Source organism: Pinus tabuliformis, chromosome 4_1, assembly GCF_031772625.1.
Source record: "Pinus tabuliformis cultivar Carrire ecotype Pingquan chromosome 4_1, CPIR1, whole genome shotgun sequence".
Classification (NCBI taxonomy): domain Eukaryota; kingdom Viridiplantae; phylum Streptophyta; class Pinopsida; order Pinales; family Pinaceae; genus Pinus; species Pinus tabuliformis.
In genome coordinates, this window is record NC_142303.1 from 56972976 (window position 1) to 56995159 (window position 22184).

Genomic DNA, 22184 nt, shown 5'->3' on the forward strand with positions numbered 1-22184 from the left:
TTAGCAATTATTGTGCCTCATGAACCATTCAAGTAGAGTTCCCTTCAATTTAAGTATTGAGAAGTTTTCTAATATATACATGGAAATGGTCATAGATGAATAACTTACTTAACATAGTTAAATCCCAAAAATAATATATAATATATTCACTACAAAAATCCAACAATACTTAAAAATAAATATTATATATTTATAATAAATTTAAATTAAACATAAATACCTAATATATCAATTCAAAACATATATATCAATTCAAAATATATATATATTGATAATATAACTCCCAAATTAATACCCAATATATCAATTCAAAACATACATATACACAATATATGTTTTGATAATATAACTCCCATATTAACCGGTTATAGCATGAACATCCTATTTTATTAACCGGTTATAGCATGAACATCCTATTTTATACATGTAACAAGTTTATTCTTAAACCAATGAAAAAATTTCCACAACCCCACTCAAGATCCATTTTCAATGTATATTTTTCCTAAATTTATTTTATAATTAATTAATTATAATATTTTATGTTGACCTAAAATGCAAAAATCATAAATTTATTTGTTGTGATAAAAAATACCATAAAGATTTTAACATATATTTAACAGAATTTTTTTTTGTATTTCACTTCAATGAAAACATAGATGCTGTAGCAGGACGTTAATCACCATATAAGATTAAATTCTGTACAACATTGAGAGCTCTCCACATCCAACTCTGAATCAAACCAAAAATATAGGCTCTTAAAATCAGCTGAACACTAATAGCTTCCCACTTCCTGGTCTCACAAAACATCAATAGGTCATGAAACCCAACTATGTACTTGCCCAGTCATCCTTTGAATGCAGTGCCAGGATGCAGATCAATATGGATAGGGAATAAAATTGAAGAAATCTGCAAACTCAGGGGATGGCAAAGAACTATGAGGGATTGCATACATCTTCTGGTCAATAAAATCTTGACAGACATTTACAGTATCAAAGGTACAAGAATATGGATGGCCATTTTCCTCGGTATCAACATTAGAGTCGTCAATATGCAGGAAACTCGAATTGGTCCATGATGAAGGAAGGATAATAAAATTTAATTGCAACTGATTCCACAACTTCATCTCTGCCGATACGGTACCTGCATGTAAATAGGAGCTTGGATTTTGTTTCGTGGGACACATTGCGTTTTCGGATTCAATAGAATTGGAAGATGTCGATCCCTTGTTCAACTCTTGAGCAATAACTTCGTCTCTTTCACCCAACTGGTTGGCGTTGGTGTTTAATGTTTGTGTCAAATTGACAGCCGCTTCCTTAACATTTGGCTCTGTTGGTCTAAAGGACTTCAATCTGCCAATGCTGGCAATGGCATGAGCTTTCTTGTTCAAACGAGTATTCCAGTAGTTCTTGATTTCGTTATCAGTTCTGCCCGGTATACGCCCCGCGATTAGTGACCACCTGCCATTACAACGGTTCAAGATGGATCAAAAACATAACTGAAACAACATAATCTATTAGAAAATCGATATTTCCTTACCGGTTTCCCAGCAATTTATGGATTCTTATTATAAGGTCTTCTTCATCCTGTGAAATGTTACCACGTTTGAGATTTGGCCGAAGATAATTCATCCAACGAAGCCTGCAACTCTTTCCACAACGCTTCAGACCTGTATGTAGTCATGCGATTGATGTTCAGGGATCACCAATACATTTACTATGTACATTGTTTTGTATTGTTTATGATTAGAGGAATTGGTAAATGGTTCTGGGAATGATACCGGGTCAATTGCAATAATTGATTTAATGGTAATTGTTTATTTATCTTTTTTTAAGGCAATTACAGATAAAGAGAAGGTTTTTAATTTCCTAAATAGAGAGATTTTAACCTGAGTCTTTTAACATATAACATTTCAAGTAACTAAAAAAAATTACCCTAGAATCTCTGAATACATAACATTTCAAATCTCTAAATATATAACATTTCAAGTAAATGGAAAAAATTAATCTAAAATTTCTTAATATATAAGACTTCATTATCGAAACAATAGCCCATTAATAAAAAAAAAATCATTCACCATATATTATTATAAATAACTAGGAAATTAGCTGCTCCCTTAAGACTCGTGCACTATATATTGTTTGTCATAATAGGTGAGAGATGATGATTTATTTCATTAGATCCACAATAATATTGAGAGACTATAAAATGCAGATTTGTACAGAATTCTTACCTGCATTTTTGGCTAGAGCAGGCCAGCGTCCTTCACCATGAACTTCTATAGATTGGATCAAGCGAAGATCTTCGTCTTCTGTCCAGGGGCCTTTATTTAGTCCGTCTTTTGCATTATAGCATGGCTTGCGTCCCATTATGGCCAAGCTGGAACCAGGTGTGCTAACATATGTCTACTTCTGCAGAAGTCCAACATATGAATTTATACTAGAAGATGGAGCTGAAATAAACAAACAATTAAATTATATTAATGTTCACTCTGCCCAGATCAATGAGCACTGTAAACGTACAAAAATTTGGAAAATAGTGATTTTCCAATTGTAACTAAGGACAGGTGAAATGGGATCCAATGCTTAGTATGAGAAATATTGATCAGATTGCAGACAATGTCAGCTTGTCTGTCTCGTTTGGGTCATCAAATTAGGAAACAGTAATGAATCATAAAATTACGACGTGACAGAGTATGAATAGATCTATGAACCGGAAATATTCTACGAATCAAGTGATAGGTTTCAGTTTTGTTTGCGACGTTAATAGATCTATAAACCGCAAATATTCTACGAGTCAAGTGATAGATTTCAGTCTTGTTTCCCTGGTTGGGGAAGTAGCAGAGGTCGGTAATCATTGACTTGTTGGCCAATTGTCATAAATCGAAAATCATTGAACAGATTATGTGGACTCATTGTGAATCCGTAGCATTAAAAGTATGTCATATTGTAGAGACTTTCTTGTGTGATTTTCTTACACACTGCGTTCTCTTATGAGTTCCATTTGTGTGAAAATTTATGGTGTTGTTTATGGTATTCAGGGAAAATATAGCTTATTAAAGGTAGAAAGTATTTATAGTTTTGTTTATAATAATATTTATATAGAATTCCAAAATAAATTAAATTGATATTTGTGACCAATAAATTTAAATTGACATTTGTGACTAATAAATTTTAGACAAACTGTGATAGAGCCACTTAGTACTAACCCTAAAATTTAAACAAAGATACATTTAAATACCACCACTGTGATAGAGCCACCTAGTACCAACCCTAAAATTTAAACAAAGATACATTTAAATACCACCGCTTTACTCTGGTAAACAAATACAAGGAAAAGAAGCTGCATGTGCACGTAGAATGGTTGTTCGCAGTCGCACGGAAAAGAAGGTGATGTGCACGTGGATTCAATTAGGAAGGTATATTATGTCACAGCAGCCTTCTGGCCGTTCATCTTCGTTTTCCAACCTTCTGGTCGCTTTATTTTCATCTTTATGAAATAAAGAAAAGAAGAAAGAGTAGTTGAATCAAAACGATCTCTGATTTTGAGAAAGCAATACCTCATAATCATGTCCCCACAATGATTTTAATCATGTGGCCACAATCATTTTGAGAAAGTAATATTGTCAAATCATATGAGGAGACATTGTCAAATATTACGTTCTTAATTATCGCTAGAAATGTATGCCGTTCAAAGTGTAATTGGGTTGAGATTCGATTATATATAAAAGGTTATAATTTTGGGATTGAGAATAAGCAAAAATATGAAAGACGAGACATTTTCATTTATCGATGAAATTTAAATCAGGGTGTAGTATATAGAATTTATTTATTTTTATATTAAAGTTTATATTTTTATGGGATTTATGTTAAATATAAAATTATTTTTCCCATATAATTTTAATCATCATTTTTTTAAAAACTTATAAAATTTTAGCCCTTATATAAGCATGAATTATTAGTATTTTTATTAAATTAAGACATCATAAAAACTATAAAAAAAGCTAGAACCAAAAATAAAACAATGCCTTCTTCAACAAACTCCCCACATGCTAGTATCAAGACATATCTACCATACATTCAAGGAGTCATTGATAAGCTAGCGAGGGTTCTCAAAAAGAAAAAAATTGATAGCTCTTTCAAGCCCTTAACAACCATCAGACAAAAGATGAGATCATTAAAATGGAGTGTTGATCACCTCTAAGACAAAGGGGTTTATAAATGTGGAGAATTTTATATTGGAGAGACAGAGAGATCCTTCAAAATTAGACTCAAAGAACATGGCATTGACATTAAAAATGGTAGAAATTGATCTTCAGCTGTTGTGGAACTCGCATCTAAGCCTTGTCACTAGGTTTGCCTTGAAAACACAAAGATAATTGCCAAAGAAAAACATCAATATATTAATTATTAAGAAAATAATAATTGACTCTTATATTTAGTACTAATATGCATCTATAATATCAATATGATTTCTTCAATGTGATGTTCTCCTTAATTAAAATCTATTAATTCTCCCTAATTATAAAAATTTTAGGTTTAGATGGTCGGTTTTTTTTCCTTTTCATTTCTACCATTCTATATAAATTTCTATCATTTCTCACTCTTTTCTACAAGGAAATTGTTTTGATGATGAGTCTTTTTGTAGATTCGATGATCAGTCTTGTTGTAGACTCGAAACGTCGACATAAACAATGACTACTGTGGAATTGATTCCAAATTCTAATAATCAAAATTCTCACCACATAATCTTCAAAAAATCAATCTCTGATCTCTTATTAAATATATCATGTTTGATTTTGTCCATTAAATATATAAATATTTCTTTCCTTCTAATACTTTTCTTTCCTTTCAAACACAGTTAACATAATGTTTAAATAAAACCTATCCTATTTTGTATGATTTTCTTAATTGACTATACTCAAATAATATCTCCTAACGATTTTTTATAATTTTGTAAGCCAGGAAGGATAGCCACTTTTTAATAATTGTTTAAGTCTTAACTTCCATTTGTTTCCTCAATATAAATTTGGCCATATCCATATCAATTTTATACTTTCATTAGATTCATATCAAATTCTTTTTTTTTTACTCAATGTAAATTTCCCCACATCCATATTAATTTTATGTTTTTACAAAATTCATTAAAAAAAAAAAATTGTTATAGAATTAACTTCAAATATGGTTCTAATTTGCAGCTTCGTTGAGAATTTGGAAAACCTTGTCCTTTATATATATATATATATATATATATATATATATATATATATAATCATAAATTAAGAATTAAAAACAAATACAACACAAAGACACACAACTTCATTAACTTATTTGCTCAGTTACATCACACTTATATAGGAAATATGTGCAACCAATTCCTAACCACACAAACTAATTCTGTTCAACTGCTCATAACTAATTCTGTTCAACTGCTTCATAACTAAATCTATTTCTGCATTATTTTCACATCCTCCCTTAATGGAGAAATGGATTTTCTACAATACCTAACTGACTTCTAAAAACTTCAAATTTGATTTTACCAAGGGGCTTAGTAAATATATCAGCCACATTATCCTTGGTGTTACAAAGTATCAATCCAATTTCATTTGACTCAATTTTCTCACGTACAAAGTGGTACTGTAACTCAATGTGTTTTGTTCTAGCATGGTAAACCGGATTATGTGCTAATTTGATAGCACTTTGATTATCACAATTGATACATGTTGCACCACTTTGCGCTTCTTCAAGATCTGCAAGAATTCTCCGCAACCAAATAGCTTCACAGGTGGCATTGGTCAAAGCTTTGTACTCTGATTCCGTTGATGATAAAGAAACAGTTGGTTGTTTCTTACTACTCCAAGATACGACCCCTGATCCAATATGAAATGAATAGCCAGAGGTAGATCGTCTGTCATCTGGATTTCCTGCCCAATCTGAATCAGAAAAACCTGTCAATGCAACATCAGATATATCAGTATACATAATACCAAGATTCACTGTTCCCTTTAAGTATCGGAGAACTTTCTTTGCAGCAATCCAGTGATTTCCTGAAGGCTTAGCCATGAATTGACTAAGGATACTGACTGTGTATGCAATGTCTGGTCTGGTAGTGGTGAGATAGTTCAAACTTCCCACTAACTGACGATATAATGTTCCATCCGCCTCTTTCGATCCATCTTCTTTGTACAACTTTGCATTCTGTTCTAAGGGAGTTGACATAGCTTTGCAATCTGTCATATTGAACTTTTTAAGAATCTCCTTTGTATATTTGCTTTGAGTGATCAAAGTTTTACCAGGTTCTCTCCATACCTCAATTCCTAAGCAGTAATGCATTTCACCCAAATCTTTCATTTCAAAAACCTGTGACAACTGAACTTTAATTTCTTCAATTAATTTGTGAGCACTGCCTGTTATAATGAGATCATCCACATATAAAGATATTAAAGCAACATTTCCTTTTTCATCTTTCTTAAAATACAAGTTAGGATCATTTTTGCTTTTCACAAATCCATTCTGAAGAAAGAAGGTATCAATCTTTACATACCATGATCTTGGTGCCTGTTTCAAACCATACAATGCCTTTCTTAACCTGCAAACCAGATGCTCCTGTCCCTGTTTGACAAACCCTTCAGGTTGAACCAAATAAACTTCTTCCTTTAAATCACCATTGAGAAAAGCAGATTTGACATCCAATTGATGTATATTCCAATTATGTTTTGTGGCTAAGGCAATCAGTAATCTAATTGTATTCAACTTAGCTACTGGTGCAAAAGTGTCTTCATAATCAATTCCCTCCTGTTGAGCATATCCTTTTGCTACTAATCTTGCCTTAAATTTATCAATTGTACCATCTGCTTTAAATTTCGTTTTGTACAACCATTTGCTTCCAATTGGAACTTTATTTTCAGGAAGTTCCACTAATTCCCATGTTTGATTTTTCATAATAGAAGCATACTCATCATTCATAGCATTAATCCATGGTTCATGTTGTTTAGCCTGCTCATAATCAATTGGTTCTTCAACATTCATTATATTAGACATTAAGGCATAGTCTCTATACCTTGCAGGAGGCCGAGTCTGTCGGGACGACCTTCTTGGTGTGGGTGTTTCATCCATGATTCGTCGGCTTTGAGGTGTATCACCCCCTTGTGATGACTCACTGCTGCTAGATGTGCTCGTACTGCTGCTATCATCCTGATCCTGTACCTGTACCTGGACCTGTTCCTGTTCCTGCTTAATCAAAGTATCAAGCTTGAGATGTGCATCATTAGATATAGGCCATGTATCATTCTTTGTGTTACTTTTATCAGTCTGCTCATGAAACAATACATCACGACTTGCAAATAGTTTATGGGAACTTGAATCATACAATTTATAGGCTTTCTGATCCGTACAATATCCAATGAAAACACACTTGATGGACTTGGAATCAAGTTTGCTTCTGTTAGCCTTAGGAATATGAGCAAAAGCAGTACATCCAAAGACTTTGAAATGACTCACATCAGGTTTATAACCATAAAGAACCTCAAAAGGAGTTTGAAAAACTAATTTCTTAGTGGGACATCGATTCTTCAGATAAACAGCAGTGTTAATGGCTTCTGCCCAGAAACCATTAGAGATGTTCTTACCTTGCAGCATACTACGAGCAGATTCCACCAAGGTTCTATTCCATCGCTCAGCAACACCATTTTGCTGAGGGGTATGTGGCACTGTGAACTGTTGTTGAATTCCATTAGATTTACAATAGGTGTTAAATGCTTTTGATTTATATTCACCCCCTTGATCAGATCTGAGTATTTTAATGCACTTTCCTGTTTGTTTTTCAACCATATTTCGAAACTCTTTAAAATACTCAAATATATCACTTTTCCTTCTAATGAAATAGACCCAGGTATATCTAGATCTATCATCAATAAAAATAACAAAGTATGAAGCACCACCAAGAGACCTAGTTTGCATAGGTCCGCATACATCAGTGTGAATTAATTCAAGAATATCATACTTCAGTTTCTCAGTATGAACAGGAAACTCTTCTCTATGCTGCTTACCAAGTGCACAAGCTTCACATGGTAAATGTTCACACTTCATAACAGGAAGACCTTCAACCATTGATTTCCTTTGTAACAACGATAAATCATTGTAATTTAGGTGCCCATACCTGTGATGCCATAATTCTGTTGTCGATGTCTCTTGGGATGTCAATGCAACATGGCGCTTGACTGTCACATCCAATCTGTATAATCCTCCAACCCTGGTACCTGTAGAAACAACCTTGTAGTGGTCCTGAACATCTTTCACTATACACCCCAATTTACCAAATTCTACTTTTAAATGATTATCAGTGATAGTGGAAACAGATAGCAAATTCTTTTTAAGAGCAGGTACATACATCACATTATGAATCTGTCGCATTTGTCCATTAGGTAAGTACACATTTATTATGCCATAGCCTTGAACTTTAAGTGACCTATCATCTCCTAGGTAAATGTGTGTACCATCAGATTTCTCATAATATTTATCATACCATTCTTTATTACAAGTCATGTGTGCCGATGCACCAGAATCTATAAACCAAGCATTCTCATCATCAGTTTCAGCAGACAATGCAGCATCAGAAAGAAATAACTTAAGATTTTTAAATCCATCATTCACTGAGGTGTCTCTGTTTATGTAATTTCGATTATGCCTGCTATGTCTTAGATTTGATTCATTATTCTTTCTCCTATAGCAATCTTTAGCCAGATGTCCAGGTTTTCCACAATAATGACATTCAATGTTCCTTTTAACATAAGAATCAGGAGGTGCCATACCTTTCTGCTTTGCTTGAAAACGGACTCTGTTTCTGTCCCATGGTCTCCCTCGGACTGGTTTTTGGCCTCTTGCAGTCAAAGCCAAATCAGAACCATTTGACTACAGTTCAAAAGTTTTCATGCGCTCTTCTTCTTGAAGAAGAATTCCAGCCAATTCTTCAAATGTAGGGGGTGTCGGTCTAGCTGAGAGAGCTGAAATAAAGACTTTATAGTCTGGGACTAACCCCTTTAACGTAACAGTTACCAAGTCTGTACTAGAAACCTTTTCACTAATATCACCAAGCTTATCACTAAAGTCTTTAATTCGGGAAACAAAGTTGCTAATACTTTCATTGGTATCCATTTTGATAGATAGTAGCTTTGTTTTTAAAAATAAAATACGGTTTGCATTAGAAGTCTCATACAAACCTTTGAGAGTGTCCCATGTCGCCTTCGAAGTTTCACAGTCCCGAATGTGAGGAATAATATTGTCCTTCACTGACATGCGTAGCAGCACCCTTGCTTTTATTTCATGCTTCTCCCAATCTTGAGTGTTAGTAGGAGGTTGAGGCTTGGTCTCGTCACCCTTGACAATCGGCCAGAGATTGTATGCCTCCAGTACTGTGATGATCTTAAATTTCCAATTTACATAGTTTTCTCCATCAAGTTTTGAAGACTCATTTAAATATGAATCTGCAAGGGGATTAGCCATTTCTCCACCAATGACCAAATTCAATCCAAAATCGCAAGCTTCGTAAACAATAATACTGCAGGCCTCACTGCCTGAGAAATTTACTAAATAAAACTCTGCTACAGACCTAGACTTGTTCAAAAACCAAACGCACAAGCGCTGCCGCTATGCGAAGGAATTATAACAGAAAAAAAAAAACTCTGCTTATTTTTTAATCTTACCCAACAGCCTCACGAATGCAACGCTTCTCAGACTTCTCGACGGTTCTCGACAGCACACCACTGCGACACTGCACCGGCCTCCTCATCGATCATACCAAGGGTCTTCACCTCTGCACCGCTGACGCAGCAACTCACTGGAATCAAATGCTCCGAGGGTCTTCACCTCTGCACCGGGTTCTGGACAGGGCCTGGATAGGGCCAACCTCGATGCACTCCACATAGCACTCCACGCAGCACAGTTTAAAAACCTCGACGCACTCCACACAGCACTCCACGCAACCTTCTTGAGGCACGCAGCACAGTTTAAAAACCTCGACGCACTCCACACAGCACTCCACGCAGCACAGTTTAAAAACCTCGACGCACTCCACACAGCACTCCACGCAGCCTTCTTGAGGTCTCTTCACACACACACTAATTCACGCACACAGGTCTCTGCACGCACACTCTAATGGCAGAGTCACTCCCTGCCCACGAAGAGAAGAGAGGCACAAACAAAAGAGCTCTGTGCTCTGATACCAAATTAAAAACAAATACAACACAAAGACACACAACTTCATTAAAAACAAATACAACACAAAGACACACAACTTCATTAACTTATTTGCTCAGTTACATCACACTTATATAGGAAATATGTGCAACCAATTCCTAACCACACAAACTAATTCTGTTCAACTGCTCATAACTAATTTTGTTCAACTGCTTCATAACTAAATCTATTTCTGCATTATTTTCTGCATTATTTTCACATTAACCTCAGAACGAATTGAGGAGGAAGTTAAAATCTGTATATTGCTTCAATTTGCTAGTATTTAAAACTGATAGACATTGGATGAAATGTGTGATTGTGGATTGCAATAATGAAATTAAAGAATAATTTAGGAGCGTACTAGACGTTCAGGGAAGGACTACAGTTCATGAGAAACAAATGATCGTAGATGATCCTTTATCGAAGTTATAACACATAATACTAATTAATGATTATGTCTATATTGATCTAGACCTGCAAGGCACTAATCATTATGTACCTTCAGCAGAGTCTGTGGATGCAAGCTACCCTTACTGAAAGTTCATGGACGTTGGACGACTTCAGTATCACCTAATGATAAAGAATGTGGAAAGAGTTGTAAAAGTTCAACTACAGATTTTACAATACCTGTAAAAAAAAACTTTGTGGAAAGAGTTGTAAAAGTTCATGGACGGTGGACGACTTCAATGTGCATCTCATTTACAGAACCAAGAAGCCTTTGTTTCAGTATCACATCAAGATAAATGCAGAAAGAGTTGTAAAGTTAAATTACAGATTCTACAATGCCTGTAAAAAAACTGTGGAAAGAGTTGTAAAAGTTCAACTACAGATGCAACTTTGTGGAAAGAGTTGTAAAAGTTTGTGGGAAAATGTGTAGAAGTTAATGTATTGGGTAGGCCGCTATTTATCGCAATAATCACCAACAGTTGCTATTTTAGCTTTTGCCACCTTTTACGTGTTTTCGTTGTCCTTGACATGTCCTAGCATGGACACTCGTCAAATTTAAGGTGCTCTAACCTTCTTTTCATCCGGATAGCATTGCTTTTCAAATATAACACGGGGTCTTTCTTTTTCATCAAAGATTTTATGCTAAAATAAATAAATTGTTTTGAAATTTTCCCTTTTTTTATCAAAAATATGAAATTTTTAATGCTACCAATGCTTTAGAAGCTAAACACTTCACAAAACTGAAACTAGGTAATGACCGCAACGAGTCTCCAGTTTGGTTCAAGTCTAAACCGCATCCAATCTCCACTTGGGTGCAAGTGTAAATTCATTTTAAGTTTAGTTTTAACTAGTTGCTTTTATGTTAAGGATGGTATTGTAATTTTAGAATTTCCACAGTATAAGGATATTTAATAACAATGATTAAAATTATTATAATAATATATTTGATGTTATAATTGTTGATAGATTATATTTTATTGTTAATTTTGTTATTTTATATGGATGTGTGATTTGGGGTTGTAATGTTTCCAGAGAATTGTGGAAAAAGATATAACATATCCGAAAGTGGTTTACAACTTATAATTTCAAGATTAAAGGAAATACTCCCTATCATGTCTTTTAGCTTGAAGAAAACATTTCCCCCATTGAAAGTATGGCTATGACTAGTTATCTTATGCATAAGAAGAAGAAGTTAAACAACATGGAAGCAAGGAGGCTTCATAAAATTGCTTCTAACTCTAGCCTAAACCCCCACTTTAAGCTCAAGCAATGATGGCATAAGGATCACAAGTCTTGGCTAGATCATTGGGGGTAAAGGAGGAGATCATTTTGCAAAATAAAGATAATATTAAAAAAATTACTTCCAAATTTGAGAAATTGTTGGGTGATAAAGAGTTATAGGGAAAAAAGAACTAAGTAATTATAAGTAGGTGATCAACCCCAATCTCAAAAATCAAAATTATCTATATGTCTTGACTAATGTTAAGAAGCGAATTAACATTGCTAAAATAAGAACGAATTCTCATAAGCTTCATAGTCAAATTGGGCATTGGTCAATTCCTAAAACACCCTAAGATGAAAGAGTTTGTCACTTTTGTGATGCTAAGAGATTGAGAGTTTGTCACTTTTGCGATGCTAAGAGATTGAAGATGAAAAGCATTTTCTCTTAGATTGTCTATTCAATATACTCACATTCAATTTGATTTTTAAAATATTTGTCACACTACGAACCTTCTTGATGTTTTAAGTCAACAAAACTATGGTGATCGTGGAACACTTCTCTTAATATTTTTTGAGCATATAAATAAAATGCTAAAGAATTATGACTAATCTCTTACAAGGTCTGATAAACCATATTGGTCTTAATGGACATTAATTATCACCAACATAGATCCATCTTAAGCACGGATCTAGCATGCACAGAGAGGAATCAAATATCTTCAAGTGTAAACCACTTTTAGAGTGCAAAATTTGAAAAAAATATTTGCATCTGTGTGTGTGTATATATATAAGTGCAAACCATTTTTAGAGTGCAAAATTTGAAAAAATATTTGCATATTTCTCTGTGTGTGTGTATATATATATATATATATATATATATATATATATATATATATATATATATATATATATATATATATATATATATATATATATATATATTCATTGTTTAAATTGTATTTTTGAATGCTATATAAAGTACATAACTTAAACTTGTAAGTCAAATCTTTGTTGGATATCAGAGAAAATTGGAAAAAAAAATTACCTAAAAAATAGTGAGACTATTTCAAAGGTTTTAACCATAAAAACTTATTTTCCAGTTGATCTTAAGCACACAGCTAGCTTGTGTTGAGAGGGACCAAATCTCTTTAGGTGCAAACCTCTTTTCAAGTGCAAAATTTGAAAGAAAATTGTACCAGTTTTGATAGATCATAATGAATATGTAGTCTCTCTCTCTATATATATATATATATATCAAAAAAATCTTTGTTGGATTTCAGGGAAAATCGACAAAAAAAATTCCTAAAAAAGACCAAAATGGAAAATAGTGAGATTACATCAAAAGTTGTGACCATAAAAAGTTTTGTTTTCAATTGCTTTGTATGATATTGTTGATGATGTTGGACCCGCCAACATGTAAGGGGATCTCCCCGGTAAGAAGTCCCCATTAGACCTCAGACCGTTTGGTGTAGGAGTCCCAGCAGTGGGTCGTAAGGTAATGCCTTGACTATGATGTCGCACAGAGGCAAGTAAGATAACTCTATCAGTAGCAAGGGTGTGACCGCTATAGTGAGTCAAGGAAGGTGCATGAGAGGTTCTAACACAGGTGGGTTGAGATGAGGGTGAAGGTGAGTTCCAGGTTGAAAGGGATCAGTCCTAACTTGGCTAGGAACACACAACACACAGGCCATACACATCTTCCAGTGGAGCAGTCCACTCAGATGCGGTAGTCACAACATACAAGGTAAGATAACACGTACAACAATCACGGATCAGTCTGAACGAGTGCAATGGTTGTTACAGCAAGGTTCATGTGAAAGGTATGTTTGATGTCCGACAGATCATTCGACATGGATAGGACAACATTAACAGCATATACAACACATTTCCATTAATAGATTATGCATTACAACAAATGAATCAGTTCAGATGTAGAATATAGGTTAAAGAAACATGCCTTACAAGTGTTAAAGATCAGTCTTACAACAGATACAATACATGTGTGAAAATGTGTTGGCTCTTATTATATAAATAAGTGTAAATTCCAATCATACAATACATCTATGTAAACCTGCTAGCCCCAACAATGGAACGTTATAGCCACATATGCTTGCTCCTCCAAAGAGATGAACTAGCTCCGTGTAGTGGAGAAGCCAAGGCGTGTTACAATACTATCCAAGCTCTTTCCAAGAATAGTCTTATCAGAAGCTTCGCTGACCAAGAGCCCTTACAATGAGTTATGAGAGACTATTTATAGCAAAGGGTGGGGTGACCCTTGACATGCCCCTTTGTGACAGTTCAGCTACCCTCATGACTCTTCGCCTACTCTATGACTGTTACATCCAACTATTGACACTTGACATGACTCAACATTACAATGCACATGTACTCATGTGAGACAACATGGCTTGAGCAAGCCATGTAAGACATCATTAACACTCGATCTGTTGTGATGAGACCAACTCTTTGACATGCTTGTGATTGTGAAGGTGGTGAGCTGATGCCAAGCTTGGTCGTCTGTGATGGTGTGCATGCACCTCATGGTGACATCTTGCTGAAGCGAACTCTTTCCTCTGTTGCAACCAATGCATTTGTTCAGCCCCTTCATCAAACTCGTTTGCTAACATGCACATGGTCTCTTGGGTGCAGCTGAACTGACAGCATACAGATTCATAATGTCCATCCTGATCTTCAAGTGTGTGTTGGTGGTCATGCGCATCAACTTGCTAAAGTACATGTTCAGCACCAGTTGGACTTTCTTCTTGTCTTCGCCTTGGTGAGTGTGCTGAATGGGTTGGGTTGCATGTGTGCGCACAATGACATGCACATTGTTGAATCCCTTGCATGTGATCAACAACACTGCTCACCATGTTTGCTCTGTGTTAGCTACTAGGATGAATCTTTAGCTTGTACAGGTGTAGTTTCATCCGTGAGTGCACGTTGCGCCCACTGTTATTCCTGATCCTGTTGCAATTCATTCGTCTGTCTGTGCAGCTTCATGTTCTTCCTTGAGTTGCTGCTTCAGCACATGGAACTCATTCTTTGTTCCATTCCTTGTCTTCGCGCGATCTTCATGTCATACCGTTACCTCATAGCCTGAGTCTCCAAAGTTGCTTTCATCATCAGTGGATCTGCTTGAGCTTGCAACTTTGTTCTGCCTCTATGTTTCCAATAACCTTTCTCTTGCATTCATTACATCCGCTACATTCATTGCATTCGCTGCATTCGATGTGTTCGTTGCATTCGGTATACTGCCTTTAGCTACTGTTCATGATTTTGCTTGCTGTGATGTTGTTGCTATCATATCTTAATGTCCTTGCCTATGAACAAGTTGATATCTTCATGAGAAGGCAAGCTCATAGACATCTAGTTGATTGCATCTCCAGGTGTGTTTTGGACAGTGTCTTCGACTCTGCTCTCTTGGAAACCATTGTACCTGCACTGTTGAGAGGCAAACGAACACCTACAGTACTTGGAGACATGGCAACACTCATGGATAGCAATATTTCAGTCGAAAACCAAAATGAAATTGAGAACTGACTGGAAACATACATGTGTGACTGACCATGAAGGTTGCGCAATTTCCGCCGAGAGGTCAGGAGATCGACTGCCAAGACTGCACAAGGCACAGTCTAAGCTGCTGGAAGACTGAATGACTGCTAGAACTGCGCAATGCATAGTCCATTCTGGCTTCTGACTAATGGGATTGTGCAATTCATAATCTCAGTTGGCAATGGTTGCAAGCTTAGTGACTGCATTGCACAATTTTCTTGGCCAATAATCACTATCCCTCGGGATTAGGAAAAGTAGGCCTGGAGAACAATTGTTGGGCAGAAATGTGCATTTCTAGAGACGAAGGTAGAGCCTTCCCTCTCAAGATTGCGCAATGCTGTCTTGGTGAGGCTCTTGGTGAGGAAGAGTTTGGGCCAACACTGCCCAAACTTGTCGACGGGAAACTGAAAGTGAATGTGAGTGTGAAGCATGTTGATACTAAGTGTAAGCATAAGTGAATGATAATGCATGAAAATGGTGAATGACAGATTTAGAAAATGGAACAACATGCATGTGGGTGAGGCGAGTTGCCGAATCGGTGACCGTTCGTGAAAAACAATTTCATGTATGCGACAACAGTGAGATGTTGAGGAAAACTAAGACGGTGCTAAGACAAGCTAATATACATGTAAATGACAGCAGGCGCTCAAAGAAATCAAGAAAATAGTACTCATACAAGCGAAAACACAAAAAGAAACAAAATTGGAACACAAGGCATGGGAAGCAGGATTACCCCAAAACAACTGAGCTGAATGTGCCAATTTCTCCTAGATGTGATGTGGGATGTTAGAGTTGCAAGGTTGATATGAGGAAAGAGCTCTGCAGCATCCGGTTGATGAGTTTCGATAACATCGAGGTTGTGATGCGAATGCCACAAATATAGGGACAACGACACTTGGTTTGAGGTTTTTGAAATGACCCTTGCATGTAATCTCCAATTGCTAGACATAGATCCCTGAAGCCAAGGATGCCTTTGCATACTACCTTGGGAGAAGTAGCCTATGCATGTAAGTTATTTTTGCTCGATCTCGCAGGGAATCGTTCAACTTAGCTGCACATGCAAGAGACTGCTTGACTGCTTGAAGGAAATGGACATTTTGGGCTAGGAGATGGGCTGACTGCCCAAGAGATTTGCACAATTTCGGGGCAGAGTAGCTGACTGCTGCCTAGATTTGCACAAATTTTGGGCTGAGCAACCCTGCTGGGGAAAATTGTGCAATTCCAGCTGGGAGTGTTGACTGGAAGAATTGCGCAATCTTGGAGCCCAGCAGGTTGCAAGACAGGATTGCGTAATTTCTGGAGGGAAGGCTGGTTACCCTCCAGAAATGCACAATTTTCTTGGGGAAGCTGCTCACCCTGCAGCTGAACCAAGTCCGGGTGAACAACTTGCGAGAGGAATGCATCAAGCTATGATCAACATGCTGCCTTTGTGCAAGCAAAACACTGAAGCTTGTGAATTTGACAAAGCAAGGCAAAATTTTGGAGGGTGGTTGTAGCCGCTACAACAGATATATACACTATTTTTTAAACAATATATAATATATATGCATAGTTGACATAATTTTTTTTTACATAATATATGCTTATTTTTTAATGTTATATAGAGTACAGAGGTTAAACTTGTAAGTTCAAAAAATATTTGTTAGATTAAAGGGAAATTTGATATATATATATATATATATATATATATATATATATATATATATATATATATATATATATATATATATATATATAGATAGTGAGACTAATTCAAATGTTTTAACCATAAAAAAAAATAAATAAATAAATAAATAAAATAAAATAAAATCTTTTTTGGATTGTTTTATATGACATGCATAATCTTTTTTAAACAATACATAATATATACATAGTCGACATTAAAATATTTTACATAACATGGGCATTGAGACATTGTATTTATGGACTACATTGTCCACATTAAAATTATTTTTTTGTTATTAATATGTTTTTAAGTATACGCATAAGGTTTAAACATCTTTCTCTTTAATTTTAATTACTTTATCTCTTTTTAAAGTTGATATGAAATTATATTATATCATGTGGACATTGCAATATTTTTTTTATGACTGCTAGTGAGTGAATTATGAGGTTGGGATTATTGATGTTTTATAGTGATTTCAATTAAAACTCATGAGGTGTAGACCAATTGGTTTGTGTGAGGTTTATTCCATTGGGTTATAATATCAACAACCAATAAAGTAACCATAATGAGGTTAAAATTATTGATTTTTATAATGCTTTAAAAAAAAAGAATAATGGTGATACACAATTTCTTATGTCTATAGCTTATGAAAGACTCTTATAAAGGACCCCTTTTGTAATATTTTGAATACAATTTGCTTATGAAATGGGGAAGTATATGTAAACAATATGGGATTATCTTTTATAATTGTAGAATAAAGGATATATTCTTAGCGTGTGGGAAATATAATATTATGTGAAGATGTAATATGTATTTGAAAAATGTAATTTTATTTTTAATTATGAATATAAATTAGGATATTTTTCCTCTTCTCCATAGAATACAAAAATAAAAAATAAAAAATTACTTTCAACATTTTTTTTGTCTTTGAATACAATAAACACATGCATATTAAAAAATGAAATTGTCACATCCTCTCAATCTTTGAGATTTTCTCCATGTATGCCTCATTTATGCATCAATTAAGTCACAATCACTTAGTGAATTAGTCGACACAATTCACCAAATACAAGAAATTTGAGGAGCAATCATTGTACAGAGATTACTCACAAAACTATGCATATTATTCATACCAAAACCAAATTACAAGCCATATAAATAGTGCTCATGAGATCCAACACATTCCAAAGAAGGAATTGCTTGTTGAAAGAATCTCTCAATAAAATCAACAAACTGATCTACCAATTTACTAATGTGACCATTATTTCAAAGTCCCCCCTTTAATTCTTACATTTACATCATTACAAGGATTAATACAAAAGATGACAAATTACAATTCATATGTCACAACTGTCTGACTGGCCTTCCTCGCACTTAAGTCTCATGGACAATGCTCTATTCACCACCACAATCTTTGAGATTCCCATTCAACTCATTTAAGACATAATCATCTCTAATCATCTTTGATGAATTTTGTATAATTGACGCTTCTCGATCTCTTGAAGGACAATCTCGATATTGGATTGTATCCAGTAGTCAATTATGCAACTGACCTTTCTACACACATGGATCTCATTTCTCTTGAATCTCGAAGAACAAAAAGATCCATCAGCGAATAACAGATTCACACAATAAAATTAATGATACGTTCTCTCGACACCGAAGAACATCGAGAACTACTAATTTGCATTATATTTCTCTGTCAATTAATTGGTTCCGCACTTTTTACAATCAAACAAATGACTTAAAAAAGAAGACAATAAAACCCATAAAAACAAAACCAATCATAGTCCATAACTGCTCTCCTCTATTCCACTTTGTGTAATGTGAACAATGCTCTTCAAAATTGGTTCCTTCAAACTATGTAGTTGGAGAAAATTGATTGAAACAAATAATCTGGAAAAATCGCCTTGCTCATAGCATATAAAGGAAAATAAAGGGATGCTAACGAATCCAAACCAACTCCCGGGTTATATAGAATAGATCTTTGTCCATTTCATTGTAGAGATGAAACCCAGCCTTGATGACGCAGTTTCAAAGGTGAATTAAAGCCCCATTTATAGACGAAGAGGGCGGAAGAAGGCACTATGCACACATGAGCCAAAAGATAGTTGACCGCTCTAAAAATCATTGGCAATCATTTGATCCCATTTGTTGTTTTCGTAACTAGTTGACTGATATAGTCATCCATGTGGGTTGTTCATTACAAAGTTGAATTTATGTCACATTTATGTCAACAGAATTTTGCATAAAACTATGGTAAGGCACCTATTTACAACGAAGTTGTCTTTAGTGAGTCTTTTTGGAAGCTTTGCTGGTGGGTTTTTTCCAGTCAAATTTCTCTAAAATCCGGCAACAATTTATTGAAATCGCAAGTTTGATAGCTAATTTCTGCACAATCAAAGCGTCCTAGGGGTTTTTCAGGGTGTTGAATCCAAATATGCAGTTAAAAAACCATTTTCAATAATACAAATCAAGATTTAACCTCAATTGTGTCCGCTAGGTTCCGTCACTGGAATCTCCAAAAAGTCACAATAAAGACAATTCCATTGACAACATTCCATAAAAAATAATTCCACATGTAATAAATTTTATTCATCCCATAAAAGCGACCACAATCACCAATAATCGTGATTCTCTCAGGAAACCTCAAAGGAGCGAGAGCTAACATGGTCTTGAAGCTCAGGACTTCACTTATTACAATCTGATGGGGATCGCATCTTTTATAGTATGTTATCACAAAATCAGGTGCTGAAGGCTGCCAATCAGCAAGATTCTGTGTAACTATTTCAAACCAGGCTTTAGACTAAGGCTTAGCCTCCTTAGTCAGAGAGGGCTCTCTCACAGACTATGAATATTGACTAATGACAAGGAAAGATGGCTAACTCTTAAAAAACACATGAAAAATAAGCTGGTTGGACAAATATCAAAGTGATTCCCATTGGGCTTATGGAGTCTCACACATCTCAGCAAACAAAAAAAACACTATCCTTTCATAGAAATCAGGGCTCTTTACATCTAATGTTCAAACACAACTTACATAAAACACAGTCTGCCAAAGCATACAGGAAGTCAGAGCATGATACATGAGTTCTGAGTGATTATGCCATAACAAGACTGTAAAAGAACATTAAGAGAATAAACCACCATACATTTGAACAATAAGATCTATTGAGAATCCTGAGAAGAAACAACAGCTATTTGCATTACTGAAATTTGCTTTACATAAACCAAAATAGACTTGTTCTTTATCAAAACATCCAACCCCAATTATATCCAGGTCTGATCCATATATAGGAATACATGCTTAACCACCTCGAGCTTCCTCCTCCAGCATGAGGGGAGCTCGAAGGCTGCTATTAACTACCCCTATCTACTGTTTAACTAATTCATTAATTACATAAGTGCTAAACTGTAATTACAAAGAGTCCTAATTTAATCAAAACTCAAACTTCATCCTCCTCGCAGCTTTGACACCTGGCTTTCTCTTCGTTCAGCTGAGATGGCATCAGTTGAGATGGCATGAGATGGCATAAGATGGGCAATTAATGTCCCATGCTGGCTTTGAATACCGAAGGCTTTGATCTGTTCTGTATTGGCTGAAAATATCCCTAAATTTTCGGTTCTGGTCCCCCATCACCGAGTATGCAGCAGTGGATACTTTAATTCTTTAATAACCCAAGAGAATAGGGTAACACCATGCTCCTGATATGCTGGAGGCTTCCTTGGTAGACAGGTGTGCCAACCAAAACTTTTCGTATGTAGCTCTACTCCAAACCCTAATCACCGAGAATAAAGTGGCTTTATAACCAAAAATCTTAAACTTAGGTTAAAAGATTTCACCTTTTGTTAAAGGTACACCTGGCAAATGTTGAATGGCTGTAGCAGCTTCCTTTGATCCCTTTCATGTCACTGAGGTGTTCCCTTTGCAAATTTCTGATTCTTCCTTCAAACTGTTTGCCTGCGTTTTAAAAACAACACCTACAGCAGTTTCGCAATTTCGTAGCGCGCTACGAAACTGCGAAACTGTTGTAAACAATTTCCATTTCCCTTGAGATTTTTACTGCTCTGCCACCTTTCGCGCAGCCCATTCTCAATAAGTGTCTGATGTGTCTCTGTAAGACCAAGCTCCCAAGGACCACCTGCATGTTTGATAGAACTTATTGGACTTGCTCCAGTGCCCCCATCATGTCCTGATATCTGTATTATATCAGCATTGCCTTTTGCAACTCCAGAGGCAACAGTTCCAATTTCAGCCTCTGCTACAAACTTGACAGAAACCTTTGCCATTGGATTGACCTGGTGAAGGTCAAACATCAATTGCGCAAGGTCCTCAATAGGGTAGATATCATAATGTGGAGGAGGTGATATCAGAGGTACACCAGATTTAAAGTTACGCAATCTTGCTATGTAAGTGCTGACTTTCTTTCCAGGCAGTTGCCCTCCTTCGCCTGGCTTTGCTCCTTGTGCAATCTCGATCTCCAACTGATCTGCATTAACTAGGAAGGTTGGAGTAAACCAAACCGACCTGAAGCAACCTGTTTAATTGCACTAGTGGCAGTGTCACCATTTCGAAGACCTTTAAGGTGTGGAAATATTGATGAATATCCATCAACTACATCTGATAGAGGTCTCCAACGCACAGGATCCTCACCACCTTCCCCTGAATTTGATTTTCCTCCTATTCTGTTCATTGCCACGGCAATCGATTCATGTGTTTCCCTTGAAATAGCACCAAGTGACATGCCCCCAGTGCAAAAGCGCTGCACAATTTCTGAAGCTGGTTCGACCTTCTCAACAGAAATAGAAGGCCGATCACTTGCAAATTCTAGGAGGTCACGAAGGACATTTACTGGCTGGTTAGCAAAGTGTTGCTGGTAGACTGAAAATGCGTTTTCATTTTTCTCACGAAAAGCTTTATGTAACAATTTTGACATCTCTGGATTATTGCCGTGATATTCACCTCCAGGTCTAAACTGTAGAAAGCCGAAGTTTTCAAGCCTCCTAGCAGTATCCTCAGAGAAGGCTTTCACCCAAAATGACAATGATTCACGTGCCAGCTCATCCAT

The 22184-nt window shown here is 35.7% G+C and overlaps 1 protein-coding gene and 1 pseudogene across 1 annotated transcript; both read right to left on the reverse strand.

The window, feature by feature from the left end:
- Positions 1–874: 874 nt before the first annotated feature.
- On the reverse strand, positions 875–2411 carry LOC149174143 (uncharacterized). Its single transcript, XM_089420752.1, has 3 exons — positions 2231–2411; positions 1537–1666; positions 875–1457 (listed from the first exon to the last, which is right to left on the reverse strand). Exons 1-3 carry the CDS (start codon positions 2364–2366, stop codon positions 875–877), a joined length of 849 nt encoding a protein of 282 aa, XP_089276878.1. The 5' UTR covers positions 2367–2411.
- LOC149174144 (ferredoxin-dependent glutamate synthase, chloroplastic pseudogene) lies at positions 2403–22184 on the reverse strand (annotated as a pseudogene).

Excerpts from the sequence above, each read along its gene's own strand:
- LOC149174143 (XM_089420752.1), bottom strand. The coding sequence starts at position 2,366 with ATGGGACGCAAGCCATGCTATAATGCAAAAGACGGACTAAATAAAGGC. Across the intron at positions 1,667-2,230 it reads TGCTCTAGCCAAAAATGCAG|GTCTGAAGCGTTGTGGAAAG; the intron begins GTAAGAATTCTG and ends GACTACATACAG. Across the intron at positions 1,458-1,536 it reads CATAAATTGCTGGGAAACCG|GTGGTCACTAATCGCGGGGC; the intron begins GTAAGGAAATAT and ends TTGTAATGGCAG.